Here is a 27,201-nt window from a genome sequence, read left to right on the forward strand (position 1 = left end):
AGTGGAGCAGAGGAGGGGCAGAGAGAGGGGGAGAGGATCCAAGCAGGCTCCACGTGGTCAGTGCTCAGAGCCTGACCTGGGACTTGAACCCACGAACTGTGAGATTGTGACCTGAGATGGAATCAGAGGTCAGACACTTAACTGACCGAGCCACCCGGGTGCCCTTTGGTTCTTGTATTTTTATGCAAATAATGCATATTCGTGCTAAAAAAAAAACAAAACAGAAAACTTTCCAGAAGGATGGGTAAGTATAAAGCAGAAAAAAAAAAGATATCCGAGATTGCGCCATTTACAAATAAGCCCTCTTCCTACAGCCAGGACCTCCCTGTGTGCCTGCACACTTCTGCAGACAGCCACGTGTACATGAGCTTTGTAACTGCGTTTCCACCCGCTGTGGCCGCTGTGGCCCTGCAGACGTGTCCCTCCGTGTTCTGTGTCATCCCAACAGATGTAGCGTTTACTTCACTCCCAATTGTTAGAAATTTAGGTTCTTTCCAATTAAAAAAAAAAATGCTACGATAAACATCCCTGTAGCTAAAACTTTCCATAAATTCTCAATCATTTCTGCAGAACGATTTCCTAGAAGGTTCTGAGTCACTAGACATGCATGTTCGGGGACATTTTTGGCTGCAGGTTGCCAAACCGCTCTCTGAAACGAAACAGTGTCCGGTGCAGTCACGTTAGCGGCATCAGCGCAGCGACACAAGCTGCTTGCGACCGTCAGCCCAGCTGGCAGGATGCTCACCTGTCAGAGATTGCCTCCCCCTTGTCTTTCTGGAATCAGGCGCGCCTTTCAGCAGATGGTGTGTCCCAGTCTGATGGGCAGGCGTTTTTCTTCCGTAACGGCATCCACGTTGCTGGCGGGGCTGAGCTCTCTGCACGTTCAGCAAACGATGTGTGGCTCACATGCCGGTGTCTCCACCGGCAGGGTCTTCTGCCTTGTGTCTTGGGGACTCTTCTCTCCTGTGCTGCCGTTTCAACCCTCCGGTGGTTCTGTCGACACTTCTTGCCTCTGACTCAGTCGTATGGAGGTGGTGCGCCCTAAACTCACTTATTCTTGTGTCGCTTGGTCTTTGACAGTCTCTTCTTTACATTTAAATGTCTGTTCTTCGTCAGTGGCGTAAACAGCGGTCAACAGACTTCTTCCAGAAAGGACCAGACAGGGCCTGCCTTTGATTTTGAGGGCCAGGTGTCCTTTCGTGGCTCGTGAACCCCGCTGTCGTGTGCCATAGCTGGAAAGCGGTGTGGACTGTGTGAACGTGAATGGGCCTGGCTGTGTTCCAATAAAGCTTTATTTGCAAAGCAGGCAGGGGAGCCAAGCCCTTGGACTACAGTTTGCTGAGCCCCAGCATAACTCCCAAAAAAGCCCTCCGGTCCCTGTGGCCCAGGGTTGGTGCTCCATGAAGGCCATGCTGGTGGGGTATTCAGGGCAGTCTGCTCCTTGTCCAAGGAATTCCGTTGTGTCTTTCCTAAAATTTTTGTTTGGCGTTTATTTATTATTGAGAGAGAGCGTGAGACAGGGGAAGGGCAGAGAGGGAGACAGAATCCAAAGCCGTCTCCAGGCTCCGAGCTGTCAGCACAGAGCCCGACGCGGGGCTCGAACTCACAGAGTGTGAGATCATGACCTGAGCCGAAGTCAGACGCTTGACCCGACTGAGTCACCCAGGCGCCCCTATTGTGTCTTTCCTAATGCCGACCTTTGTGTCTGTATCTGTCGGGGAGACCGGTTGAGGGTTTTCTTGGTGTTTTTCTCTGGTGTGTGTGCCATCTTGTTTTCATTTTGTAATTCATTTTGTAAAATACTTGGGAAATGACCCTCGCTTGGGCGGTTTAAATATCACGGGAATTACCCATTTCTTAAAAGTTTGATAGGGCTTCTGAGACCACGGGCCCTGACACCTGTTGTTTACTGGAAGTCTTCGACTGTGGTTCTCGTTCCTCCCGTGGTTTTGTATCTGTTGATTTCCTGCCTCAGCCTAAGTCCATTCTGGTCATTTATATTTCTTAGCAAATTGCTTATGTCTCTTGGTTTTGTTTTGTTTTTTATTAAAGATGTTTTAAGTTTTTTTTTTTTTTTTTTTTTGAGAGAGAGACAGACTGTGAGCAGGGGAGGGGCAGAGAGAGACAGAGAGAAAGAGAATCCCAAGCACGATCAGCACTGTCAGTATAGACCTGAGCCGAAATCAAGAGTTGGATGTTTAACCAACTGAGCCACCCAGGTGCCCCTGGATTTTAAAACGTAGTGGTATAGAGCCACACACGGCGGTCTGTCATGATTTCTACCTTCCCTTTCGTTTCTCTCATTGTCTGTTTTCATTTTCTTTCTTTTCCTTTCTTCCTCTCCTGGAAGTTTGCTTAATTTATTGGCGTTTCCAAAACACAGCTTAAGATTCTACCTATGAGACCTGCTGGGGTTTTTTTCTTTGTAGTTTGGGGGAGAGATTTTGTTTCCTAATATTGAAAACCTTGAATTAAAATCTTTCATTCCTTCTACTTCTTTTTAAAAAAAATTGAAGCGTAGTTAATGTTCAACATCCGGGGAGTTTCAGGTGGACAATGTCTTCGTTTGATATTTGCACATATTGCGAAACGATGACCACGGGAAGCGTGCTTAGCGTCTTGTCGCTACGCAATTACAGAATTACTTTTTCCTCATGATGAGACCTTTTCAGATCTTTTAGCAAATTTCCAGTATGCTATCCAGCACAGTGAACTGCACATCACAGCCCCACAGCTTTGTCATTTTCACACCTGGAAGCTTATGCCTTTGGACACCTTCACACCTTTCTCCCACCCCTGGCCCGGCAGCCGCCATCGTGTTCTCCGTATCTGTGAGCTTGGTTTTTTGTTTCTGTTCTAGATTCCACGTATAAGTGAGATCACACGGTATTCTGGTTTTTTTACTTTCTTTTGTTGCTGTTTGAATCACTTCTTGAACTTCTTATTTTCATTCTGTCTTAGTTACAGCAAGATGTGCAGCATTGGGTCTCAACCAGGGGTGGTTTTGATTCACGGGAACGCGTCTAGGGCAGGCTGTTGCTGCGACTGCGCCGTGCCAGTGGCCCTTGGCTTTATTGAGGAGCCAAACGGAGGCCTCTGAGCTTTATCTCGTGAAAGGAGACGTGGCTGGCAGGCACGTGGCCTCGGTCGGGGCTGCTGCTCGTGGCTGTGTCCCCTCTCCTCCCGCGGGGTCTTTCCTTCCCGCGTTTGGCCAGATTGGGCAACAGAACGTGTTTTGGTTTTGCACGGTTTGTGTTTCCTTCGCGGGGGTCACAAGCTCCGTTTTTGTCTCCTCATCTGGCCCGGGGTCACCCTTCCATTTCTGACAGATATCAAACTATTATCTTCTGCCAGCGACAAAGATTAAATAGTACGTACGACCTTTTCTCAGACGTAAGTCGAGGCGTTTGGCTCGCTTTTCTTCCTTCTCTCCAACGCACAGAGTAATTCATAAAGACTACAACGTTCTCTGTGATTTTGATTGTACGGTTTCTCTGGCGGGGCGAATGCCTGCGGTTGACTTAGCTGTGTCAGCGACGACTAATTAGCCGGACTACAGCCGTCCTGACTTCCTGGCTTGCAGTTTTCCAGAAACGTGGGCTTTGCCTTCTTGCGATTTTTGTCCTTTCGTTCTCGTGTGAGCGCATGAGGCGTAAGCAGAGTTTGCTGAGAGAAGAGGTTTTCCGGCAGGGAGGGCTGGGGTCTGCGAGGCGCCTGAGACTCCCCTCTCACCCCCCAGACTGTGACTGCAGCGCCGCCGGGACCCAGGGCAACGCCTGTCGGAAGGACCCGCGGGTGGGACGCTGTGTGTGCAAACCCGCCTTCCAGGGCGTCCACTGCGAGCTCTGTGCCCCGGGGTTCTACGGCCCGAGCTGCCAGCGTGAGTGTGGCCCCGTGTCTGTCCTCGTGCGGGCCCCCGGAGCCTGCGCCCTCTCTGACTGAGTGTGGCCACCCCTCCCTGCAGCCTGCCAGTGTTCCAGCCCCGGAGTGGTGGATGGGGACTGCGACCCTGACTCAGGCCACTGCGTGTGCCGGGAGGGCTTCGAGGGGGCCGCGTGTGACCGCTGTGCCCCGGGATACTTCCACTTTCCTCTCTGCCAGCGTGAGCGAGGCCGCCCCAGCGGGCGCGGGGGGTGTGTGGGGCCCAGGGTGTGGCCTGCCTGGCTCAGGGGGCCCCCATGTGCTCCTTCCCTCTATAGTGTGTGGCTGCAGCCCCGTGGGGACCCTGCCAGAGGGCTGCGATGAGGCCGGCCGCTGCCCGTGCCGGCCAGGGTTCGACGGCCCTCACTGTGACCGCTGCAGCCCGGGCCACCATGGCTACCCCGACTGCCACGGTGAGCGGAGGGCCAGGGCGGGGCCCCGGGTGGAGCGGGAGGGCCACCCGCAGGCGCCCCGGGCCTAACCCCGTGTCACCTGCAGCCTGCACCTGCGACCCCCGGGGTGCCCTGGACCAGCTCTGCGGGGCAGGGGGCGTGTGCCTCTGTCGCCCCGGCTACACGGGCGCTACCTGCCAGGAATGCAGTCCCGGCTTCCACGGCTTCCCCCACTGTGCCCGTGAGTGTCCTCGCGGGGGGAGGGTGGGCGGCCACGTCCCTCCTGCCCGCCCACACCCTGCCTTTCTCACCCAGCCTGCCGCTGTTCCGCCGAGGGCTCCCTGCACGCGGCCTGTGACCCCCGCAGCGGGCAGTGCAGCTGCCGGCCCCATGTGACGGGGCTGCGATGTGACGCCTGCGTGCCCGGCGCCTACAGCTTCCCCTCCTGTGAAGGTGAGGCCGGCGCGGGTGCGTGGTCCGTGTAGTTGCCCCTTCGTTCCTGTGCGCCCACGCCCGTCCACGCGCTGTGTGTGCTCACGCGTGCGTCCGTGTGGCCGTTCACGCACTGTGCTCATGTGGGGGCCTGCGTGCCACGTATGTGCGTCTGTGGGCCTCGTGAGTGCGCACACACGTTTTCACGTGATTGTTCTTGGAAGCGCGTGCTCCCTCGCCGTGTTCACGTGCCGTGTGCGCCTACAGCGTGTGTTCACACGTTTGCATGTTCCCTGTGGCGGGGGAGGGCACGTGTCTTTGTAGCCGAGGGAACCAGAGCACAGAGGCACCCTGCACGTGTTTGCACGCCTGTTCACGTGAGTGGGAGGCACGTGTGCTGGCTCCCACGGAGCCGTGGGTCCTGGCCGGGCCCGGGGAAGCCCTCGGCCCTGAGTCAGTGACTGAGAAGTGACCAGAGCCCGTGTCTCCCCACAGCCGGGTCCTGCCACCCTGCCGGCCTGGCCCCGGCCGATCACACCCGTCCTGAGGTGAGCCCAGGTCAGCCCTCAGTGGAGTTCAGCCTGTCACCTCCAGGGAAACCATCGCTTCCCCTGCTGCCCTGTCGCCTTGGCAACCTCAGGGCCCGTTTGTTCCCTTGGCTGGTCCTCAGTCTGCATCCCAGGGACATGCCCGAGATGGGGCAGGGTCGGGGCTCCAGGGCTAAGGGTTTCGGGTAGAAGGGCAGGGACCCATTCCAACCCTCAGTCTCATCTTCTCCCAGGCACAGGCCCCTTGCACGTGCCGGGCTCATGTGGAGGGGCCGAGCTGCGATCGCTGTAAACCCGGGTTCTGGGGGCTGAGTCCCAGCAACCCCGAGGGCTGCACCCGTGAGTCTGGGGGTGGGTGGGTGTCAGAGTGCTGGGGAGGCTCTGGGGCACGGGAGCGGTGTAGGGAGGCGAGTGCTAGGCCCGCTCTGCCTCTCCCCTAGGCTGCAGCTGTGATCCCCGGGGCACGCTGGGTGGAGTCGCCGAATGCCGGCCGGTGAGTCTGGGGGCCGAGGTGCCCGGGGGCTGTGGGGCAGGCGCATCCCGACCCTCCCTGCTCGGTCTCACCTTTTCGCCCGGCCACAGGGCGACGGCCAGTGCTCCTGCAAGCCTCACGTGTGTGGCCAGGCCTGCGCAGCGTGCCGGGACGGCTTCTTCGGGCTGGACCGAGCTGACTATTTTGGCTGCCGCAGTGAGTGACTGCGTCCCGCGGGGAGGGCCTGGCTGTCGTGCGGGCACTCGTCGGGCAGCCTCCGAAAGCCTGGCCAGGCCTGTGCTGGGCACGGGGGCCGCCCTCTCTCTCCTGTGCCCCTGGCAGACGTCACTAGTCGGCCCCAGGGTCTCATCACTGTCCGGAGCCCCAGGCGACCCCTGCGGGTCGTGGGAGTGGACTTTGTGGCCCCGTTGCTCTCTGCGGATGGTAGACCGAGCCCCAGGGGCCCGGGCCCGGTGTGGGAAAAGCGCCAAGGCCGGCTGGGGGTGGGCGGCACTGACCTGGCTCCCTCCCGTCGCAGGCTGCCGGTGTGACGTTGGCGGTGCGCTGGGACAGGGCTGTGACTCGCGGACGGGCGCCTGCCGGTGCCGCCCCAACACCCAGGGCCTCACCTGTGCCGAGTGGGTGCCCCACCCCGGGGGCTGGAGGGCAGGGGGCCGGAGACGCAGCTCGTCCGGTAGGGGCCCCAGGGGACTGCCCTTGACCGCCCCTGTCGTGGCCAGGCCGGCGCGGGACCACTACCTCCCTGACCTACACGACCTACGCCTGGAGCTGGAGGAGGCGGCCACGCCCGAGGGCCGCACCGCGCGCTTCGGCTTCAACCCCCTCGAGTTCGAGAGCTTCGGCTGGAGGGGCTACGCGCAAATGTCCCCCATCCAGGTGGGTGGGGAGCTGCCCGGCCCAGGTCTCAGCGTCGAGTCCCCACTGCGGCCGGCAGACGGGGGGGGGGACCAGGCTGGGAATGGCCAGGGAGGGGCGACCCCGACTCTCCGTGCCCTCGCTCCCCCCCAGCCCAGGATCGTGGTGAGGCTGAACGTGACCTCCCCCGACCTCTTCCGGCTCGTCTTCCGGTTCGTCAACCGCGGGCCCAGCAGTGTGAGCGGGCGAGTCTCTGTGCAGGAGGAGGGCAAGTTTGCCACCTGCACCAACTGTGAGTGCCTGGGGGCCTCTCGCCGCCTGTCCCGCTGCCCGCCCCGCCCCAGCCCTGCTGCCCACTCCGCTGCCCCCCCCCGCCCCCCCCCCCCCCGCCCTAGCCCTGCCCAGCCCTGCCCCAGCTGCTCCTGCCCCACCCCCTACCCTCCCACTTCTGCTCCAGCCCCACTGGGGGCCCATGTGTGGGTGGGGGGCCGGTCTGTGCCCTGGAGGAGCTGCAGCCCGGGGTGGCCCGTGGGCTGAGACTAGGAGTCTCACGGTCCACGTCCCCAGGTACGGAGCAGAGCCAGCCTGTCACCTTCCCACCCAGCACGGAGCCTGCCTTTGTCACCGTGCCCCAGAGGGGCTTTGGGGAGCCCTTTGTGCTGAACCCCGGCGCCTGGGCCCTGCTCGTGGAGGCTGAGGGGGTGCTCCTGGTGAGGCGGGGGCTGAGCGGGGTGGATCAGGGCCCGCAGACGGGGCCCTAGTACCTACCTCTCCCCCCGCCCGCCAGGACTATGTGGTCCTTCTACCCAGCACCTACTACGAGGCGGCCGTCCTGCAGCTGCGGGTGACCGAGGCCTGCACGGTCCGGCCTGCTGAGCAGCGCTTCAGGAAGAAGTGAGGGCCGGCCTGGTGGGGGTGGAGGCCTGACCCTCACTGTGCCCACTGCGTGTCCCTGCTGACGGCATTCTGTGTCCCCCGCCCTCCTCCCAACCCAGCTGCCTCCTCTACACGCACCTGCCCCTGGATGGCTTCCCCTCCGCTGCAGGAACTGAGGCCCTGTGTCGCCGTGACAACAGCTTGCCCTGGCCGTGCCCCACGGAGCAGCTCAGCCCTTCGCACCCGCCCCTGGCCGCCTGCCTGGGCAGTGACGTGCGTGTCCCTGGGACCCCACGGAGGGGCAGGCAGGGTCAAGATCCGGGGAAGGCGTGCCCTTGGCTGGAGGTTGGGGGAGGGAGGGCCCGTGCCGCGGTGACGGCACACAGGTGCAGGCAAGGCCACAGGTTTGACGTCGGGAGTCAGAACAGCCTTGGAGCCTCATTTGTAAATGGGGTGTTGCTGACCCCCCCCCCGCCCCTCCAGCTTATTGCGAGGAGGCAGAGAGTCATTTGTTCTCTCTGAAGACCCAGGCTGGGCCTCCGGGCAGCAAGCACTCAGCAGCACTGAGGCCAAGAGGCCTTGGGAAGGCAGGGGAGGCTTGGAGTGAGCAGAGGCTAGAGGCCAAGTGGCCATGGGGGTGTCTTGGGAGGAGTGCCCCGGGCAAGGACAGCAGGTGCAGACTCAGACCTGGGGGGGGGGGGGGCTGTAAGGGCTGTGCCCAGGGGTGTCCAGGGAGTGCACGGGGTCTCGTTCTGCCGGTGGGGCCTCTGATCACTCTGTCCCCCCCACTCCCAGGTGGATGTTCAGCTTCAGGTGGCTGTGCCACAGCCGGGCCGCTACGTCCTGATGGTGGAGTATGCCAATGAGGACGCCCGCCAGGAGGTGGGCGTAGGCGTGCACGTCCCACGGCGGGCCCCTCAGCAGGGGGCACTCACTTTGCACCCCTGCCTCTACAGGTCTGTGGGAGTGGGAGAGGATTCGGGTCTGGGCGGGACGTGTGGGAGGGCTTGGGCCCCCCGCTGACCACCCCGCCCCCGTCCCCAGCACCCTGTGCCGGGGCGCCGCCCTGGACACGCAGCACCACCTGGCGGTCTTCCACCTGGACACGGAGGCCAGCGTCCGGCTCACGGCCAAGCAGGCACGCTTCTTCCTGGTGAGGCCCTGACCCCTGACCTGCATAGGCCCCAGGGCCCCCCTGTGGCTTCAGGCCTTTCAGAAGATTTCAGACGGCATAGAAGTAGAAGAGTGTGGGGAGCCCAGGTGCCCAGCAGCCGCCCCACCGTTAGTGCGCGCACGGCTCGTGGGGAGGGGGTGCGCGGGGGATTGGAGAGGAGGAGAAAGTACCTATGTTAACAAAAAAACGCCTCCTGGTATGATTTGCAAGAACATCGCGGTGTGAAGGGGTCTGCTCGGCGGGGTCGTTGGCTCCTGGTCGTCCTCCGTGCTCTGAGAACGAGGACGACCTTGCCGCGACACGGGCCCCTGCACCTGCCTGGGCACGAAGCATCACGCTGTGCTAACGTCGCGGACGCCCAGGAGCGAGCGGAGACGTGCCCTCGATAAAGCTCAGGGCGGGTGACGCTCGCTCTCCCAAGACCAGTGTTACGTTTCCCGCCCTTTAAAAAATGGATCTTCTCCTGCACATGCTGTTGTAAAAGCGTCGCATATCGGGAAAGACTCACAAAGGGAAAGGGAGCCCCGTGGCTGCCCGCCGCACCCCCTCCGTGCGCTTTCTGGGGCTGGTGTGTTTCATGCGTGTTGCTGAAGACACGGCCGCAGGGCTCCCGCCCGACCAGCTGACGTCAGGGCGCCTGCGTCTATGCTCAGCCCTGTGGCGGGGACCCAGACCTGCCTCGTGTGCACAGCCCTGCGTGGCTCTCCCTCACCCCCCACACCCAGGCTGGGAAGCAGCACGCCCCCCCCCCCCGACGCCCCTCGGCCCCCGTGGCCACCCCCCGGCACTGACCGCGCCATCCCATCAGTGCGTTCTGGAGCTTTGTTACCGGAATCGCACAGGGCAGGTGTCCCCGCCTCCGCTGTGGGGTTTCCTGGGCAGCTTTGGTGTCTCGCGTTTGTTGTATTTGCCACACAAAATACTGTCGCTGGAGCTGAGGGGGAGGTCGCGGTCGAGGAGCCGCAGAGAGTGACAGGATGGATGGCGGAGGGGAGACAGGAGGGTGGCCCCGAGGAGAGCTGAGAAGGGTTCTGGTCTAGACTGTGCAGTCGAGGGCCAGTGTTCGTGCAGCCAGAGGAACCAGAGACTAGGCGCGGAGAGCGGGACGCGGGGCCGACGCGGGGCCGACGCGGGGTGTGGGAGGGTCCCACGCGCACGTCCACGCCTGGCTCTCTGTCCACAGCACAGCGTCACCCTGGTGCCCGCGGAGACATTCAGCTTGGAGCTCGTGGAGCCCCGGGTCCGCTGTGTCAGCAGCCACGGTGCCTTCGAGCCCAGCAGGTGGCGGGGCCGGGAGGGGCCGGGACCGCTGGCGGGGCACACCGGCCGGCCCGCAGGGACTCACTCCCGCGCCCCCTCCAGTGCCACCTGCCTGCCGTCGCGCTTCCCGAAGCCGCCCCAGCCCATCATCCTGCGGGACTGCCGCGTGCTGCCGCTGCCTCCCGGCCTCCCCCTGGCCCGCTCGCAGGACTTCACGCCCGGCACGCTCCCACCAGGGCCCCAGCCTCGGCCCTCCACTGCCGTGGACCCCGACGTGGAGCCCACCCTGCTGCGCCACCCCCAGGTGAGGGCCCAGGCCGGGAGGACTCCACCCTCCAGCCCGGCTCGCATTCCTACCCCCGCGCCCGCTCAGCGGAGCCTCTCCCTGCAGGGGACTGTGGTCTTCACCACCCACGTGCCTGCGCTGGGCCGCTACGCCTTCCTGCTGCATGGCTACCAGCCGGCGCACCCCACCTTCACCGTGGAGGTCCTCGTCAGCGGGGGCCGAGTCTGGCAGGGTGAGTGGCAGGGGCGGGCCATGGGGGCGGACCCCCGGACGAGGAGCCAGCCCGTCGGGGGTCTCTTCACACGGCCCCTCGTGTGGTCATCGCGAGGTGCGGACATCGCGAGAGGTGTCCGCTCTCAGAGGAAGGGCCCAGGGCCCAGGGCAGGCGGCAGCCCCAGCCTCCGGGCCCCCTTCCCGGATTCCCTTGATTCCCTTCCAGAGTCGGGGCTCGCCCTGTCACATAGGCGGGTAATCCCGGGTTCACCGTGGGACATGTGTCGATGGCACCTGTGTTCTCACACGTGTGTCTGCTTCGTTTTTGCTCGGCCGAGCTCGGGACCCGTGCCTAGCGGGCCCAGCCAGAGAGGCCTGACGCGCAGTCACATGTCTGCCTTGGCCTTGTGCATCGCAGATGCACGCCCCTTGGTGGGCAGGGCGCTGTCCTGTGGCCATCTCTTCCTCCCTGGTGGCTCCGGGAGCGACCCCGGAATGAGGCCACGGGGCCATGGCCGGTCTGTGGGGCGTGGAGGGTGTGCGCCGACCTGCCTTTTCATCCCCCTCCAGGCCACGCCAACGCCAGCTTCTGCCCACACGGCTACGGCTGCCGCACCCTGGTGGTGTGTGAGGGCCAGACCGTCCTGGATGTGACCGACAGCGAGCTCACCGTGACCGTGCGTGTGCCCGAGGGCCGGTGGCTCTGGCTGGTGAGTCCTGAGGACGCCATGTCTGCACGCAGATGTCTCGGGGCCTGACGTGGGGCTAGCGTCTCCGGGTATGGATGTCCTGAACGCGTCACACCATCGGTCACCTCAGGCTCAGGCAGGGTGTGTCCATCTGCGTGGCCCAGCCCCACGCCAGGTGCCAGGGAGAGCGGGCTCCACGGACCTCCGGGCCAGGCTGTGAGGCTGGTGGAGGTGGGAGGGTATCTAAGAGCCTGCTATCCCCCTGGAGCCCTGCTGGTCAGGGTGGCCTTCTCGGAGGAGGAGGCCTAGAGGGATGGAGAGGGAGGGCAAAGGCATGTCTGGCAGACAAGGATGGGAGGGGGGCACCAAGAGGCTGGACGTTTCTTTATCGCTGAGCATCACAACCCTAAGCGTCCATTAGGCCCCAGGAGCCGACCTCCCTTCAGAGCAGCCCACTGGGCACCCAACATCTGCTAGCCTTGCTGGGGCCCGGGTTGGGTGTGGTGCGGCCACTATTGTCTTAGCTGCCTGGCTGGACCCTGGCCGGTCACAGAGACCCCCCCCCCCGCCCCCCTTCATGATGTGCTGCTTCCGGCAGGCTCTGGTATACTTCCCCAACCTGGGTCCTTCCCTGGGCCCACGGGAAGGTGACCAGGCCTTGGTGCTCTAGGAGTATGTGCTGGTGGTCCCCGAGGAGGCCTACAGCTCCAGCTACCTCCGAGAGGAGCCCCTGGACAAATCCTACGACTTCATCAGCCAGTGTGCCAGCCAGGGATACCACATCAGGTGGGCTGGGCTGGGCTGGGGCCGGGGCGGGGCTGGAGGCGGGGCTCCGGGGTGGGGCGGGGCTGGGGCGGGGCTCTGGATGGGGACTTGGCCTCACCACCTGATTCTCACCCCAGCCCCAGCAGCTCGTCCCAGTTCTGTCGTGATGCAGCCTCCTCTCTCTCTCTCTTCTATAACAACGGGGCTCGGCCTTGTGGCTGCCATGAAATGGGAGCCACAGGCCCCACATGTGAGCCCTTTGGGGGCCAGTGTCCCTGCCGTGCCCATGTCATCGGCCGTGACTGCTCCCGTTGTGCCACTGGCTACTGGGGCTTCCCCAGCTGCAGGCGTGAGTAATTGAGCCCCCGGGGGTGCCGGCGAAGGAGGGTCCTAATCCCAAGGAGGCTTCCCAGTGGAAGGAAGTGTGGGTACGGTGGCCAGGAGAAAGTTCTAGAGCTCTGCTGCCCCGTCTGTAGGACCTCAGGCAGCCCGTGGCTTGGCTGTCAGGCAGGGTCCGGGGACCGGACAGCGATTCTGGGCAACTGACCGCACATCAGAGGAGCCGCCTGGGCCAGGCGGCCTGGAGCTTGGTGAAACCGGGCCAGGGTGGGGTGGGGTGTCCTCGGGCCCGGACCCCCGGCCTCTGATGGGGCAGAGGGTTCACCACGCCCGTGCTCTGCAGCCTGTGACTGCCGAGGCCGCCTGTGTGATGAGCTCACCGGCCGCTGTGTCTGCCCGCCTCGCACCGTCCCGCCCGACTGCATCGTCTGTCAGCCCCAGACGTTTGGCTGCCACCCCCTGGTTGGCTGTGAGGAGTGTAACTGCTCGGGGCCTGGTGTCCAGGAGCTCACGGATCCCACCTGTGACATGGACAGTGGCCAGTGCAAGTGAGCTGGGCCCGGGGTCGGTCCTGGGTCAGGGATGGATGGCATTGCCACTGAGAGCACCCCCCGCCAGGTCTGGAGGGGGGGGTTACACCTTGGGGATCCGCTGCCTTGGGAGCCACCTGTGGTCTCAGTAAGCGTGGAGGGGAGGCCCGGCCAGCGTCTGAACTTCCTCTGGCAGGTGCAGACCCAATGTGGCCGGGCGCCGCTGTGACACCTGTGCCCCTGGCTTCCACGGCTACCCCAGCTGTCGCCCCTGTGACTGCCACGAAGCGGGCTCCACGCCCGGCGTGTGCGACCCCCTCACGGGCCAGTGCTACTGCAAGGTGAGGGGCGGGGGGGGGGCCTACGTGGCCTCCACGGCCTGATGCCCCACCTCCTGTGTTGCCTCAGCCGCTGAAACTCCTCCTCTGGGGGCCCTGGGGGCTTCCCGGCCGCTTCTGGGGACTCAGCCCGTCAGCGAGCGGGTGATAGCGAGCCAGGGTGGTCGAGCCCACAGCACGTGGCCGACCGACCTGCCCTGTCCACCCGCCCCCAGGAGAACGTGCAGGGCCTGAGGTGTGACCAGTGCCGCCTGGGGACCTTCTTCCTGGACGCTGCCAACCCAAAAGGCTGCACCCGCTGCTTCTGCTTCGGGGCCACCGAGCGCTGCGGGAGCTCGGCCCACACCCGCCGGGAGGTGTGCAGTCAGCAGGACCAGGACTGGGGCAGGGCCGCCTCCCAGAGGGGACACGTGACTCCCAACCGGCAGGCCCCGGGTGCGGGACGGGCCCCGTGGCACGTGAGGGTGCTCACCCCGCGCCCCTCCTGTGTGCCCACAGCTTGTGGACATGGAGGGCTGGACACTGCTGAGCAGCGACCGGCAGGTGGTGCCTCACGAGCTGCGGGCGGCCTCGGAGCTGCTCTACGCCGACTTGCGGCTCGGGGCCGAGGCCTTCCCTGAGCTGTACTGGCAGGCCCCACCCTCCTACCTGGGGGACAAGGTGAGCGAGCGAGGCCGGCCCTGGGCACGGCACTGTGAGGGTGTCCAGGAACCCCCTGGAGGCTGGGGGAGGACAGCAGTGAGATGCCCACGTCCAGGGCGGGATAGGGGCTCTGTGAGGGTGCCGGGGCCCAGCCCAGCCCCGTTGCTGGTGACCCTGGGCCCGCGGTCAGGGTCTGGCCAGGTCACGTCTCTTTGCCCCGCCTCCAGGTGTCATCCTATGGCGGGACCCTCCGCTACGAACTTCACTCGGAGACCCAGCGGGGAGACGTGTTCATCCCCATGGAAAGCAGGCCGGACGTAGTGCTGCAGGTAGCCGGACGGGGCGGGTGTGGCCGCGCGGGCTGGAGGGCACTGCCGAGCGGGACGGTGGGCAGCCCGGCTGTCGGCCCTCATCTGCCCGCGCTAACCCTAACCCTAACCCCAGGGCAACCAGATGAGCATCATGTTCCTGGAGCCGGCGTACCCGGCGCCCGGCCACGTCCACCGCGGGCAGCTGCAGCTGGTGGAGGTGAGCAGAGCTGGTCCGGGCACCCGGGGCCATCCTGGATCCTGGCACGGCCCAGGGGAGCCCAGGGGGCCCGAGGCTGCCGTGCCCGCTCTCCGGGACAGAAAACGGGGCCTGGGAGCGGGAGCTCGGCCCCTCCCCGCACACATCGCCGCCCGTGCCCGTGGCGCTCCCGGCCGCCTGCCGGCCCGCGGGGCCCTGACCCCCAATGGCCGAGCAGCTGCTGGGGCGCCCGGCGGCCCTGCAGGTCCAACTGCCTTTTGCCCCGGCCTCCCCGTGTCTATCTCGGGAGCAGTGGCTCTCTTCCCAGCTCGTGGCCTGTCTGGGTCTCTGTCTGAGGTGTCTTCGGGTGAACGGAGATTCAGACGTTTAACGGATTCAGAGTTCTTGAGTTTTCACGTGTGGTTCGTGTTTTTGCGTCTCGTTCACGTGTCAGTCTCTGGAATCAGCAAGCGCTCACCTACGTTTTATTCTAAAATTCAAAGCATCTCCTCCGTGTGTTTGAATCCTTACCACGTCTGGAGGCGGTGTCTGTGCTCCGTGGGAGGTGGGGGGCCGGGGGCCGGTCCCCCCACGGGTGGTTGGGCTGTTCTGGCCCCGAAGTCACCCGTCCTGCCCCGCTGAGCACCGTCACGGCCCACAGGGGAACTTCCGGCACACGGAGACCCACAGCGCCGTGTCCCGCGAGGAGCTCATGATGGTACTGGCCGGCCTGGAGGAGCTGCACATTCGCGCTCTCTTCTCCCAGACCTCCTCGGCCGTCTCCCTGCGCAGGGTGGCGCTGGAGGTGGCCGGCGAGGCGGGCGGGGGGCCTCCAGCCAGCAACGTGGAGTCGTGCATGTGCCCTGCCAACTACCTTGGGGATTCCTGCCAGGTGAGGTGGGGGCAGGCGGCCACGTTCCGTCTCCCCGTTCACCTCCCGCCCGCCAGCTGATCTGTCTGCCCCTCCCCTGTCACCCGTGTCCCTGCCTGGCCCTCCGTACGCACGGCTGCGCCATATCCCTTCACTGCCTGGTCCGCCTGCGTCCGCGGGTCCACCCTGGCGTCGCTGCGTCGCACGCCTGCCCGCCCTCCTCCCCTTCACGCATTCGTCCACCTGCTTGTCTGTCCGAGGGGTTCGTCACTGAGCACCCGCCCACTCAAAAGAGGCATCTGGAGGAGAGAGAGGCGGCCCAGCCCACGTTGGGGGGCTGCTCACCGGAGTCAGGGCGTCCATATGCCTTTGGGGATCTGACTTCATGTCTCCAGCCGGTCAGGGCAGGGTTCCTGAGGGCCTGAGAGCGTGGTCCCTCGTCTGCGCTCTGGGGCTGGCTCTGCTTCCTTTCCTGACCACTGTGCCTCTGCCCCCAGGAGTGTGCCCCCGGCTATTACCGGGACGTCAAAGGTCTTTTCTTGGGTCGCTGTGTCCCCTGTCAGTGCCACGGCCACTCAGACCGCTGTCTCCCCGGCTCGGGTGTCTGCGAGGTGAGTAGGGCCCAGCAGAGGCCGGGCAGCCCACCGAGACACAGACTCGGGGAGACCAGGGCCCTTGGATCAGCGGTTGTGGCCACACTGGGGTGTGGGTGGAGGGAGGTGTCCTGGGCAGGGCACCGGCTGGTCTTGGGCACAGAGTCCCTAGCACGGCTGGCGGGGGGCTGGTCAGACCCTGCTGTGAGGAGCAGGGCCTGTGTCATCAGCGCCCCCACCTGTGCCTTCCGCCCCAGGGCTGCCAGCACAACACCGAGGGCGACCGCTGTGAGCACTGCCAGGCTGGCTTTGTTCGCAGTGGGTCCGAGGACCCGACGGCCCCCTGTGTCAGCTGCCCCTGCCCCCTCGCCGTGCCTTCCAACAAGTAAGCTGGGCCAGCCGGTCCAGGGCCCCCCCACAGGGCGGCTGGTGGCCACGCTCCCTTACAGCCCAGTGTGGAAGGTCACCATCCCCTATCCGGTTGGGTCAGCACTGCCCTCTGGACGCCGGGACAGCTGAGGTGGGCTTTCCGGGTCGGGGCCCCTGGTGGGTGCACCGCGGTAACAAGACCATCTCCGTCCCCGCAGCTTCGCGGTGGGCTGCGTCCTGCGAGGTGGCCGCACACAGTGTCTCTGCAAACCCGGCTATGCGGGCGCCTCCTGCGAGCGGTGAGCTAGCTGGGCGTGGGGGCGGGGGCTGTGGGGGGCGCGCGCGTGAGCCGGCATGCCTATGGGTGGGCGTGCGTGCGGGTGGGCGGAGGGACACAGGCTGCTCACCTTGCCACCGTCCCCAGGTGCGCGCCGGGCTTCTTCGGGAACCCTATGGTGCTGGGCAGCTCATGCCAGCCGTGCGACTGCAGTGGCAACGGTGACCCCAACTTGCTCTTCAGCGACTGCGACCCCCTGACGGGCGCCTGCCGCGGCTGCCTGCGCCACACCGCCGGGCCCCGCTGCGAGAGCTGCGCCCCCGGCTTCTACGGCAATGCCCTGCTGCCCGGCAACTGCACCCGTAGGCGCGGGGGCCGCGGGGGAGGGCGGGGGGCGGCGAGCAGGCCGCTGCGGGGGCCGCCGTGGGATTGGGGGGCGGGGGGGACGGCCGGGCGGAGTGAGGGGCTCAGGTCCGAGTGCAGTGGCGAGGAGGAGCCCGGTGAGGGAGGGGGCTTCAGGGCTCTTGCCGCGGCACCCTTTCTGCAGGGTGTGACTGCTCCCCGTGCGGGACGGAGACTTGTGACCCCCACAGCGGGCACTGCGTGTGCAAGCCAGGCGTGACAGGCCCGCGCTGTGACCGCTGTCAGGTAGGGCTGCCTGGGGGGCGGGGCCTGCGGCTGGGGGGCGGGGCCTGCGGTGAGGGGCGGGGCCTCCCAGCCGGGGGGCGGTGCCCCGCCGTCAAAGTGGTCTGTGCCGCAGGAAGGACACTTCGGCTTCCAGAGCTGTGGGGGCTGCCGCCCGTGTGCCTGCGGACCAGCCGCGGAGGGCTCTGAGTGCCACCCCCAGAGTGGGCAGTGCCACTGCCGGCCAGGGGTGGGAGGGCCCCAGTGCCGTGAGTGCGCCCCGGGCCACTGGGGGCGCCCCGAGCAGGGCTGCAGGCGTGAGTACCGGGGAGCCGTGGGGTGGCCGGCACCCCCCCCCCGCCAGGGACCTTTTGCCAGCGCTCACCCCGCCCCTCTGTACCTAGGCTGCCGGTGCCAAGGGGGCCACTGTGACCTGCACACCGGCCGCTGCACGTGCCCCCCCGGGCTCAGCGGGGAGCGCTGTGACACCTGCAGTCACCAGCACCAGGTGCCGGTGCCCGACGGGCCTGGGGACCGCAGCGTCCACTGCGAAGGTGCGCCCCTGTGCTCTGGCCCTGCTCCGCCAGCCACGCCTGTCCCCGCATCCTCCCAGGTCTGCCTGTGGGCGTGTGGGTCCCAGCGCCTCATGACTTGGCAGTCCCTATGCTAACTTCAACTTCCAGAGAAATGCTGTGACCCCAACTCTCTCTGTTTTCCAAGGGGTCCCTGAACTTCATGCTGACCCACTGCTTCCTTCTGATCCCCAAGTCCTGGACTCCCCAACCGGCCCTTAGCACCCCTGGACCCACCCTGACCTACCCGCTTCCTGGCACCTGCCCAGTTCCCTGCTGACTTTCTGAGTCCGTGCCGACCTCTCGGGTGATCCTGTGATTCCCGTGCTCGCCTCTGACCCTTACTGACTGCGTCACTTTCAGCATAGCTCAACATTCCTGTGCCAGTTCTGTGATCCTTGGCTGACCCGTCCCCACCACACCATCCCCCCAATTCCTTCCCTGGCCCCACACCAACCCCCGACCCCATACTGACTCCCCCTCCACCCCCCCCCCCCCGACCCGTGCTGCCTGCAGTGTGTGACCACTGTGTGGTGCTGCTCCTGGACGACCTAGAGCAGGCCGGCGCCCTCCTCCCTGCCATCCGGGAGCAGTTGCACGGAATCAGCACCAGCTCGGTGGCCTGGGCCCGGCTGCACAGGCTGAATGCCTCCATCACTGACTTGAAGGTACATGTCAGTCCGGCCTCCCAGCCTGTCCTCCGGGGGCGCAGGTTCTCACCTTCTCTCCTCCCCAGAGCCAGCTCCGGAGTCCGCCGGGCCCCCGCCATGAGACAGCACAGCAGCTGGAGGCCCTGGAACGACAGAGCTCAGGCCTCGGACGGGACACGCAGAGGCTGGACGGCCAGGCAGGACCCTGGGGAACGCCTGCGGGGAGGCCCCTCCCCCAACGCTCCCGGGGATGCTCCTCCCCTGGCACACCCCTTCCCACAGCGGCCTGGACCTCCAGAGGTCCTCTCCCAGGGCCCCCGACTGTCTGCTCTCACCCCTGATGCTCCGTGCCGTGTTCTGACGGGACGCTGTGTCCACAGGCCACAAGAGCCCTGGCCCGGGCTAGCCGGCTCCTGGACGGCACTGAGGCCTCGCTGGGCCGGGCGCAGACACTGCTGGCATCCATCAGGGCTGTGGACCGCATCCTGAGTGGTAGGGGCGAACCCAGCTGGGCAGGGGATGGCGGGCAAGCAGAATGGTGCTCAGGGTCCGAGCCGGAAGTGTTGCCTCCAGGGGGCTTGGTGCCGAAGAGCCCCGCAGGGTTGGCTGTGTCGACGGGGAGATGGTGCCATGCCTGAGTGGGCCGCAGGGGGCAGGAGGGGATGCAGGTGTGGCCGGAGAGGAGCGGGCAGGCGGATGTTGTGGGGCGTGCCCGCGCCCTCTCTGGGGATACCATGCCCCCTTCTGGCGGTGCCCCATTCCCTGGAAAAACTTACAAACAGATCAGTCACCACAAGAAGAGACTGGGGGGCGCAGGCCTGGCCCAGGGGTCAGGGAGGAGGGGAGATTTCAGCCCACTGCTGTCCTGGAGCAGGAGCTGGCCAGGCAAGGAAGCCGAGGGGATGGGCTGAGCAGATGGGCGGCAGGGTTTGGGGTGGGGGTGAGGAGGTCAGGCGGCCCAGCAGCCGAGCACAGCCGTGGCTTGGAGCCAGGGTCTTTCGACTCATCCAGGGCGTTTCTGGGTCACGTGCTGGTGCCCTGAGCGTGCTCAGGCGGGGTCTAGTGGGCAGAGGTCGGCCTGGGCCGCGGGCTGGCCTTGACAGACCCCACCCCTGCCCCTGTAGAGGTTGAGTCCCAGACAGGCCACCTGTTCCCGGCCAACGTCTCAGCCCCGTCGGGTGAGCTCGTGCGCCGGACGCTGGCCGAGGTGGAGCGACTCCTTGGGGAGATGCGGGCCCGAGACCTGGGCGCCCCGAGAGCAGCGGCTGAGGCTGAGCTGGACAAAGCCCGGAGACGTGAGTGGTGTGGGTCCCAGAGAAGGAGGGATGGGGAGGGACTGGTCCGGGAGCCCCAGGGGGTGATGGTCAGCCCAGAATGGCTGAGATCGGCTTGAGATGGGGCATTGGGGACTGGGCGGGACCTGGGCCTCGGGAGTTCCGCCTGAACCCCCGTCCCTGTGTGGGGTCTTGGCCAGTGCTGGCCCGCGTACAGGAACAATTGACCAGCCGCTGGGAGGGGAACCAGGCACTGGCCGAGCGCACCCGAGACCAGCTGGCCCGGCACGAGGCCGGCCTCATGGACCTTCGAGGAGCCCTGAATCGGGCGGTGGGCACCACTCGGGAGGCGGAGGAACTCAACAGCCAAAATCAGGAGCGCCTGGAGGAGGTCCTGGTGAGGGGCCCTCCTCTCCTTTCCTCTCCCGCTCACCTTCCTGCCCTGCAAGCTCCTTGTTACGTTGTCCCATCTTTTTGTCCCCGTTACCCTCTTCTTCCCCGTGTTCTCCAGCAACGGAAGCAGGAGCTGTCCAGGGACAATGCCACTCTGAGTGCCACCCTGCAGGCGGCCCGGAACATCCTGGCCCAGCTCTCGGAGCGCCTGCACGGCATGGACCAGGCCAGGGAGGTGAGTGCCACTCCTGGGGGCCCCCAGGCAGGTCCGGGTGGGGCTTTGCGTGTAGGACACGCCTCTGGGTTCCCACATCACATGAGAGCGAGTAGGGGGTCGGGTTGAAGGTCCCATTTAGCCCTCCCCACCCCCCAGGAGTACGAGCACCTGGCCGCAAACCTGGACGGGGCCCGGACCCCGCTGCTGGAGAAGATGCGGGCCTTCTCCCCGGCGAGCAGCAAGGTGGATCTGGTGGAGGCTGCCGAGGCGCACGCGCGGCAGCTGGACCAGCTGGCCCTCAACCTGACCAGGTGCGAGGCCCGAGAAGCGCCTCGGGCACTCGCCAGGTCCTCTCTGGGACACGGCGAGTCTGGGAGGGCTCTTGGAGAGGCTGCTGTTTCCCACAAGGTCTGGGCAGAAGCCCTGACCCCAACTGGCCATAAGCTACAGGGAGGGCACACCTGGCAGGGAGCAGGGAAGGGATGAAGGGTGGGGGGCTGGAGGAGGCGGGCGGGTGGGCCTGGCAGCTGTGATGGCAGGAGGGAGGGCCCGAGGATGTCTGGGTCCCCCGGCCGCACAGCCAGGGTTCCTCTCCCACCCCCCACAGCATCATCCAAGGAGTCAACCGGGACCGTTTCATCCAGCGGGCCATCGAGGCCGCTAACGCCTACGGCAGCATTCTCCAAGCTGTGCAGGCCGCGGAGGGCGCTGCTGGCCAGGCGCTGCAGGAGGCGAGCCACACGTGGGCGGTGAGGCCCCGCCCCTCCCCACAGCCCCGCAGGAGCCCCTGCCCTCCCCCTGCCCTCCCCCTGCCCCGGCTCCCGCCAGGCAGGTGTGACCCGGGTCCCGTCCCCGTGTCTGCAGACGGTGGTGCAGCGGGGCCTGGAGCCCCGAGCCCGGCAGCTGTTGGCCAACAGCAGCGCCCTGGTGGAGGCCGTCCTCCGGGAGGAGCAGAGGTTGGGCCGTGGTGAGTGCTGGGGCGGGGGGGGGGGACGGGGGCGGCCCTTTGTGCCTGCTCACGTTTGGGGAGCCCGCTCACGTAGGTGACGGCGTGAGGGAGGGGGAGGGCTGCCTGTGGGGGAATCCTGGTCACCGTCCGCGTGCTGCCCTGGCAGCCATGCAGAGGGCCACCACTCCCCTGACCTTGTAATGGGCCCGGGAAGGGTCTTTGCTACTGTCCCGATTTGGGGGCTGTGTGCACACCAGCCTGTGGCATGAAAAAAGGTGGCAGGAACACTCCCTCTGCTGCCAGAACCTTGGGGTGTGGGCAGCCCACAGGCGGTGGCCCAGCTCTTCCGAGGTTCCGTTATCTTATGTACGCGATGGGGATGATTACGCATGTGGAGGGACCGGGTGGCTGCCACGAGCCCATCACTCCAGCACCTGCCCAAGCTGGGGGCCCTCGTGTCCAGAATTCCCCGTCTGTGTGCATGTCGGCCTGGGTCCATCCCTGCTGGTCGGGCCGGCAGAGAGGGCTGGGCCTGCATGCCAGGAGTGGGGGAGGAGGGGCTCCCGGGGCTGAGGCTGCCTTCCGCCACAGCGCGGGCTACCCTCCAGGGCACCGGGACCCCGCTCCGAGATGCCCAGGCCAAGAAGGAGCAGCTGGCAGCCCGAGTCCGGGAGGTACAGGCCATGTTGGCCATGGACACAGGTAGGTTGGTCTCCGTCTGGCCTCACCCTCTGCTTGTCCTGGGGTGAACAGACCCCTCCCCCACACGGGCGTCGTGCTGGTCCGTGCTCCCCAGTGGGCTCTGACAGGGGACGTGTTTACACTTGGGTAGCCCCAGCCCTGGGACCCTGCCTCTGGGGCAGGGTGGCTGCATGGGGAGTGTGTAGTGGGGACATCTCACCCCCAGGGGTTTGGGGCATTGGGCAGGACCTGGCTCCCGGGAAGGATGTCCAAGGGAGGACAGGGGTGGTTGGAGGACATGAGGTGTAGGTGGGACCGACGCGGCCGTTGTGGCCGGAGCCAAGGACGCAGGCAAGGCCTCTGGGCAAGGACCGGTGTGCCCCACCCAGGTCCGACCGTGTGGCTGCCCACTCGAGGGTAGAACGTGCCAGCAAGCTTGCAAATGGGGGCTGTGGAGACTTACGCAGGGCCCCGGGACAAAGGACGGTGGCCATGGGGAGGCCGGGCCTTGGGACGGAGGACGGTGGCCATGGGGAGTGGGCGTTAGGGTGACCGGGCCGTGGTCTGAGAAGCTGGCGTAAGAGGAACCATCTGGTAGAGGACAGGACAGGACAGACAGTGGTGTTTCCAGTGCTTGTTCTCGTGAGCTCTGGGGGGAGCTGGCGGTCTCCCCGGATGGGAGGTGAAGCCAGGGTGGTCCTTGCCTGCGTCGCTCTGAACGTACCTGTCCGCTGCCCACCACAGACGAGACGAGCAGGAAGATCGCTCATGCCAAAGCCGTGGCCGCTGGAGCCCAGGACACGGCCGCCCGTGTGCAGTCCCGGATTCGGAACATGCAGCAGAACTTGGAGCGCTGGCAGGGCCAGTACGGGGGCCTGCGGAGCCAGGACCTGGGCCAGGTGGTGCTGGACGCGGGCCGCTCAGGTGGGCGCCTGGGGTGCGGTGCCCCCGACGGGGGTGGCCCGGGAGCCTGTGAGACGGGGCCATCAGGGTCACCCCCTCTGCTCCCCGCAGTGTCCACCCTGGAGAAGACGCTGCCACGGCTGCTGGCCAAGCTGAGCCTCCTGGAAAACCGTGGGGCGCACAACGCCAGCCTGGCCTTGTCCACCAACATCGGCCGCGTGCGGGAGCTCATTGCCCAAGCCCGGGGGGCTGCCAGCAAGGTGGGCACGAGTGCCGGGGGAGAGCGGGCGTCCGGGGGGTGAGACGGTGGACGCTGATGAGCCACGTACCCCCCGCGTAGGTCAAGGTGCCCATGAAGTTCAATGGGCGCTCGGGGGTGCAGCTGCGTGCCCCTCGGGACCTCTCCGACCTCGCCGCCTACACCGCTCTCAAGTTCTATCTCCAGAGTCCAAAGCTGGCGTCTGGCCAGGTCACCGGGGACCGCTTCGTGCTGTACATGGGCAGCCGCCAGGTACTGGGTGGGCACAGCAGGCACGGCGGTCTGGGCGGAGCCAGGCACCAGGTTGGCGGCGGGGGGAGGGGGGGTGGGTGGTGTTGCTGTGCTGGGACCCCCTCCTGCTGAGTCTCCCGCCACCTCCGCAGGCTGTTGGCGACTACATGGGCGTGGCTCTGCGCGACCAGAAGGTGCACTGGGTGTACCGCCTGGGGGAGGCGGGCCCCGCCACCCTGAGCGTGGACGAGAACATAGGGGAGCAGTTCGCCGCAGTCAGCATCGACAGGTGGGTGGCCGGGCCCCCCGCGCTTCCCCGGCCACCTGGCGGGGTCCACTCCTCACCACCCCCTCTGCCCTCAGGACCCTCCAGTTCGGCTACATGTCCGTCACGGTGGAGAAGCAGACGGTCCATGAGACCAAGGCCGACACGGTGGCCCCTGGGGCCCAGGGGCTGCTCAGCCTGCATCCTGACAACTTCGTCTTCTACGTGGGGGGCTACCCCAGCGACTTCGCGGTGAGTCTGGGCCCGCGCTCCGTCCCGCCAGGCCCTGCTCCGTGTGTGGCTGCGGTCCCGCGTGCTACACCGTGGGCGCCGCAACTGGGGTCTGCGCTGGGTGAGGGGCGCCCTGACTTGTGCCCTGTGCCCACAGCCCCCAGAGCCCCTCCGCTTTCCCGGCTACCTTGGTTGTATCGAGATGGACACGCTCAACGAGGAGGTTTTCAGTCTCTATAACTTCGAGGAGACCTTCCAGCTGGACACGGCCGCGGACAAGCCTTGTGCCCGGTACGTGCAGCCGGGGCCTGGCCCTCCCCTGCGCTCGGCCCACTCTGGGCCGACCCTGTGACCTCTGACCTGCAGCTCCAAGGCGACCGGGGACCCGTGGCTCACTGATGGCTCCTACCTGGACGGCTCGGGCTTCGCTCGCATCAGCGTGGGCAGTCAGATAGGCCACACGAAGCGTTTCGAGCAGGAGCTCCGGCTTGTGTCCTCCAACGGGATCGTCTTTTTCCTGCAGCACCAGGCACGTCCGCGGCCTGGCCCCAGCGCGCCCCATCCCCCCACCACCCTGTACCGACCTTGCGCCCCCGCTCCCTAGTGCCCCCCTGTGTACCGACTCTGCTCTGCTTTCCCTAGCCCCCCCATACCGACCCTGCTCTGCTTTCCCTAGCCCCGCCCCATACCAACCTTTCTCCCCACTCCCTAGCCCCCCACCACACCGACCCTGTTCCCCCCCAGTGCCCCCCCATACCGACCCTGCTCCCCCCCAGCGCCCCCCACCCCGTACTGACCCTGCTCCCTAGCCCCGCCCCATACCAATCTTTCTCCCCACTCCCTAGCCCCCCCCCGTACCGACCCTGCTCCCCCCCAGCGCCCCCCCACCCCGTACCGACCCTGCCCCCCCCCCAGCGCCCCCCACCCCGTACCGACCCTGCTCCCCGCTCCCTAGCCCCGCCCCATACCAGCTTTTCTCCCCACTCCCTAGCCCCCCACCATACCGACCCTGCTCCCCCCCAGCACCCCTCCCCCGTACCAACCCTGCTCCCTGCTCCCTAGCACTCCCGCCCCCCACCCCATACTGACCCTGACCCCCCTCCCCAGCCCCGCCCACTTCCTCAACCCTGTATGGACTCTGCTCGCCCTCCCCACCCCATACTGACCCGCTCCTCCTTCCCGGCACCCCCAGCCCATACGGACCCTGCGGCAGGGCCACCCCATACCGACCCTGCCCGTCCCCCCCACCCCCCAGGACCAGTTCCTGTGCCTGGCAGTGCGGAAGGGCAACCTCACCCTCCTCTATGACTTTGGCACCGGCCTGCAGGAGGCACAACCACCCCACAACCTGGCGCACAAGCTGCAGGCCCTGACCTCCACCAGCAAGGCGGTGAGGATGGGGTTGGGCCGGCGGGGCCCCGGGGTCGCCCTGGGCGGCGACGCTGGGGGAGGGCCGGCGGGGCCCCGGGGTCGCCCTGAAGCCCCCGCACGCGGGCGCCTCGCAGATCCAGGTGTTCCTGCTGGCTGAAAACCGCAAGCGCGTGCTGGTGCGCGTGGAGAGGAGCTCCGTGTTCAGCGTGGACCAGGACAACACGCTGGAGCTGGCGGACGCCTACTACCTGGGGGGCGTGCCGCCTGACCAGCTGCCCCCCAGGTGAGCCCGCGGTGCCGGGGCGGGCGGGGCCTCCAGCGGGGGGTGGTGGCCCTGACACCCCTCCCCCGCAGCCTGCGGCAGCTCTTCCCCTCCGGAGGCTCCATCCGCGGCTGCATCAAGGGCATCAAGGCTCTGGGCAAGTACGTGGACCTCAAGAGGCTGAACACGACCGGCGTGAGCGCGGGCTGCACCGCCGACCTGCTGGTGAGCCCGCCCCCGCCCTGGCCGGCGGCGGCACCCTCTCCGGGCCCGTGTCCGGGGCCCTCACCGTCACCGTCCTCCTCCCGTAGATGCAACGGGCCGTGACTCTCCACGGCGACGGCTTCCTGTCCCTGGAGCTCCCTCACGTTGCTCCCCTCACGGGCCACGTCTACTCGGGATTCGGCTTCCGCAGCACGCGGGACAGCGGTCTGCTCTACCACCGAGGATCCGAGGTGCGTCAGCCCCCGCTCCCGGCAGCGGCCGCATGGGGCTCGGGCGGCTGGAGGGCAGGAGGCGTGCCCCGGCCCGGGCCACTGACCTGGCCGCTGTCCCCAGGATGAGCTATGCCAGGTGTCCCTGAAGCAGGGCCGCGTGACGCTCCGGCTGTTGAGGACGGAGGTGAAAACTCGCGACGGCTTTGCGGACGGTGCCCCCCATTATGTCGCTTTCTACAGCAACGACACAGGGTGAGCCCAGCCCGCGGGGCCTCTGGCTGCGGTGTTCGGGGACAGGGTGGCGGCAGGGCCACCGGCAGGGCAGGGTGGGCGAAACGCTGCTGTCCCCTGCAGGGTCTGGCTCTATGTGGATGACCAACTTCAGCAGATGAAGTCCCACCAGGGGCCGTCCCCCGGGCCCCAGCCCCAGCCTCCTCAAGCCGCTGAGCTGGCCTTGGGAGGCAGGCCGGAGCCTGGCGACTTCTTCAGTGGCTGCGTCAGCAACGTCTTCGTGCTGCGGTGAGCCTCGGGCGGGGGTGTGGGGGCCGCCACCCATCCCCCCCCGCCGCCCCCCCCCCCCCCCCCCGCTGACCACACTGCCCCCCTCAGGCTCCTGGGGCCGCAGCGTGTGTTCGACCTGCAGCAGTACTCCAAAAGCGTCAACGTGACCGCAGACTGCGCTCCCGCGCCACGTGCCCAGACCCTGGGGCGGCCACCTCAAGGACCGCGGGCTGCGGCGCTGCGGAAGGTAGGGCGCGGGGAGGGCAGCGTGAGCGAGGCGGAGCTGGGGACTGTCGGAAGGCGGCCCCCACGCATTCCTGCGTCCCATCTGACCACCCCGCCACCCCCCCCCCAGGCTTCCCGACGCAGCCGCCAGCCCCCCCGGGACCCTGCCTGCACACCACCCCGGCCCCTCAGGAGCCCCCGAGATGCCTACCAGTTTGGGGGGCCCTTGCCCAGTCACCTAGAGTTTGCCCACGTCCCGGCCCCCCCGGGGGACTGGTAAGTCTGGGCCAGGTGGGGTGGGTGTGGGGGGGCCGCCCAGGCTGATGGCGCCGCTTGGCTTCCAGGTCCCAGGTCTCGATGCTGGTCCGCCCTCGCGCCCCCCGAGGACTCCTGCTCCTCGCCGCCCCTCTCGCGGCCGGCGGCCCCTCCCTCCTCCTCCTCCTGAGCCACGGACGCTTTGTCGCTCAGACGGAAGGTCCCGGGCCCCGGCTCCGTGTCCAGAGCCGCCGGCGTTCACGGGCTGGCCGGTGGCACATGGTGAGGCACTGAGGACAGGGGACACGGGCAGGGCCCTGGGAGCTCCCACTCTGACGCGCCCCCTCCCGCCCCCAGGTGTCTGTGCGGTGGGAAAAGACTCGGATCCAGCTGGTGATAGATGGGGTCCGGGCCCAGGACCGGGAGCGGCCTGGCCAGCAGCGCCGGGAGCTGGGGAGCCCCCGGCCCCGAACTCTCTTCGTGGGGGGCCTTCCTGCCAGTGGCTTCAGCCCTAGGCCCCCAGTGAGAAGC

At 66.4% G+C, this 27,201-nt stretch overlaps 1 protein-coding gene across 1 annotated transcript in view; it reads left to right on the forward strand.

Moving 5' to 3' along the window:
- The window catches only part of LAMA5 (laminin subunit alpha 5), a 50,535-nt gene that overhangs the window by 21,699 nt on the left and 1,635 nt on the right, over positions 1 to 27,201 (forward strand). Inside the window, exons 12-75 of the mRNA XM_027046528.2 lie at positions 3,740 to 3,880; positions 3,965 to 4,102; positions 4,200 to 4,334; positions 4,420 to 4,554; positions 4,629 to 4,766; positions 5,241 to 5,293; positions 5,527 to 5,632; positions 5,734 to 5,786; positions 5,876 to 5,981; positions 6,304 to 6,403; positions 6,506 to 6,662; positions 6,795 to 6,933; positions 7,209 to 7,351; positions 7,429 to 7,535; positions 7,637 to 7,790; positions 8,313 to 8,473; positions 8,562 to 8,670; positions 9,875 to 9,972; positions 10,054 to 10,255; positions 10,343 to 10,469; positions 11,021 to 11,160; positions 11,810 to 11,925; positions 12,042 to 12,253; positions 12,587 to 12,791; positions 12,970 to 13,114; positions 13,327 to 13,467; positions 13,610 to 13,771; positions 13,981 to 14,082; positions 14,198 to 14,281; positions 14,922 to 15,152; positions 15,629 to 15,742; positions 15,982 to 16,109; positions 16,312 to 16,392; positions 16,518 to 16,732; positions 16,918 to 17,018; positions 17,131 to 17,311; positions 17,399 to 17,548; positions 18,083 to 18,234; positions 18,303 to 18,413; positions 18,597 to 18,708; positions 19,341 to 19,511; positions 19,691 to 19,887; positions 20,002 to 20,118; positions 20,257 to 20,411; positions 20,708 to 20,849; positions 20,965 to 21,067; positions 21,641 to 21,751; positions 22,475 to 22,654; positions 22,745 to 22,893; positions 22,974 to 23,144; positions 23,276 to 23,412; positions 23,487 to 23,640; positions 23,777 to 23,910; positions 23,986 to 24,148; positions 24,875 to 25,009; positions 25,125 to 25,273; positions 25,345 to 25,477; positions 25,564 to 25,707; positions 25,811 to 25,941; positions 26,044 to 26,208; positions 26,299 to 26,437; positions 26,546 to 26,691; positions 26,760 to 26,952; positions 27,028 to 27,192. Of these exons, the coding sequence (XP_026902329.2) occupies positions 3,740 to 3,880; positions 3,965 to 4,102; positions 4,200 to 4,334; positions 4,420 to 4,554; positions 4,629 to 4,766; positions 5,241 to 5,293; positions 5,527 to 5,632; positions 5,734 to 5,786; positions 5,876 to 5,981; positions 6,304 to 6,403; positions 6,506 to 6,662; positions 6,795 to 6,933; positions 7,209 to 7,351; positions 7,429 to 7,535; positions 7,637 to 7,790; positions 8,313 to 8,473; positions 8,562 to 8,670; positions 9,875 to 9,972; positions 10,054 to 10,255; positions 10,343 to 10,469; positions 11,021 to 11,160; positions 11,810 to 11,925; positions 12,042 to 12,253; positions 12,587 to 12,791; positions 12,970 to 13,114; positions 13,327 to 13,467; positions 13,610 to 13,771; positions 13,981 to 14,082; positions 14,198 to 14,281; positions 14,922 to 15,152; positions 15,629 to 15,742; positions 15,982 to 16,109; positions 16,312 to 16,392; positions 16,518 to 16,732; positions 16,918 to 17,018; positions 17,131 to 17,311; positions 17,399 to 17,548; positions 18,083 to 18,234; positions 18,303 to 18,413; positions 18,597 to 18,708; positions 19,341 to 19,511; positions 19,691 to 19,887; positions 20,002 to 20,118; positions 20,257 to 20,411; positions 20,708 to 20,849; positions 20,965 to 21,067; positions 21,641 to 21,751; positions 22,475 to 22,654; positions 22,745 to 22,893; positions 22,974 to 23,144; positions 23,276 to 23,412; positions 23,487 to 23,640; positions 23,777 to 23,910; positions 23,986 to 24,148; positions 24,875 to 25,009; positions 25,125 to 25,273; positions 25,345 to 25,477; positions 25,564 to 25,707; positions 25,811 to 25,941; positions 26,044 to 26,208; positions 26,299 to 26,437; positions 26,546 to 26,691; positions 26,760 to 26,952; positions 27,028 to 27,192 (8,969 nt within the window). The remainder of the gene's footprint in view (positions 1 to 3,739; positions 3,881 to 3,964; positions 4,103 to 4,199; positions 4,335 to 4,419; positions 4,555 to 4,628; positions 4,767 to 5,240; positions 5,294 to 5,526; positions 5,633 to 5,733; positions 5,787 to 5,875; positions 5,982 to 6,303; positions 6,404 to 6,505; positions 6,663 to 6,794; positions 6,934 to 7,208; positions 7,352 to 7,428; positions 7,536 to 7,636; positions 7,791 to 8,312; positions 8,474 to 8,561; positions 8,671 to 9,874; positions 9,973 to 10,053; positions 10,256 to 10,342; positions 10,470 to 11,020; positions 11,161 to 11,809; positions 11,926 to 12,041; positions 12,254 to 12,586; positions 12,792 to 12,969; positions 13,115 to 13,326; positions 13,468 to 13,609; positions 13,772 to 13,980; positions 14,083 to 14,197; positions 14,282 to 14,921; positions 15,153 to 15,628; positions 15,743 to 15,981; positions 16,110 to 16,311; positions 16,393 to 16,517; positions 16,733 to 16,917; positions 17,019 to 17,130; positions 17,312 to 17,398; positions 17,549 to 18,082; positions 18,235 to 18,302; positions 18,414 to 18,596; positions 18,709 to 19,340; positions 19,512 to 19,690; positions 19,888 to 20,001; positions 20,119 to 20,256; positions 20,412 to 20,707; positions 20,850 to 20,964; positions 21,068 to 21,640; positions 21,752 to 22,474; positions 22,655 to 22,744; positions 22,894 to 22,973; positions 23,145 to 23,275; positions 23,413 to 23,486; positions 23,641 to 23,776; positions 23,911 to 23,985; positions 24,149 to 24,874; positions 25,010 to 25,124; positions 25,274 to 25,344; positions 25,478 to 25,563; positions 25,708 to 25,810; positions 25,942 to 26,043; positions 26,209 to 26,298; positions 26,438 to 26,545; positions 26,692 to 26,759; positions 26,953 to 27,027; positions 27,193 to 27,201) is intronic.

The sequence above is a fragment of the Acinonyx jubatus genome, chromosome A3 (assembly GCF_027475565.1).
Source record: "Acinonyx jubatus isolate Ajub_Pintada_27869175 chromosome A3, VMU_Ajub_asm_v1.0, whole genome shotgun sequence".
Classification (NCBI taxonomy): domain Eukaryota; kingdom Metazoa; phylum Chordata; class Mammalia; order Carnivora; family Felidae; genus Acinonyx; species Acinonyx jubatus.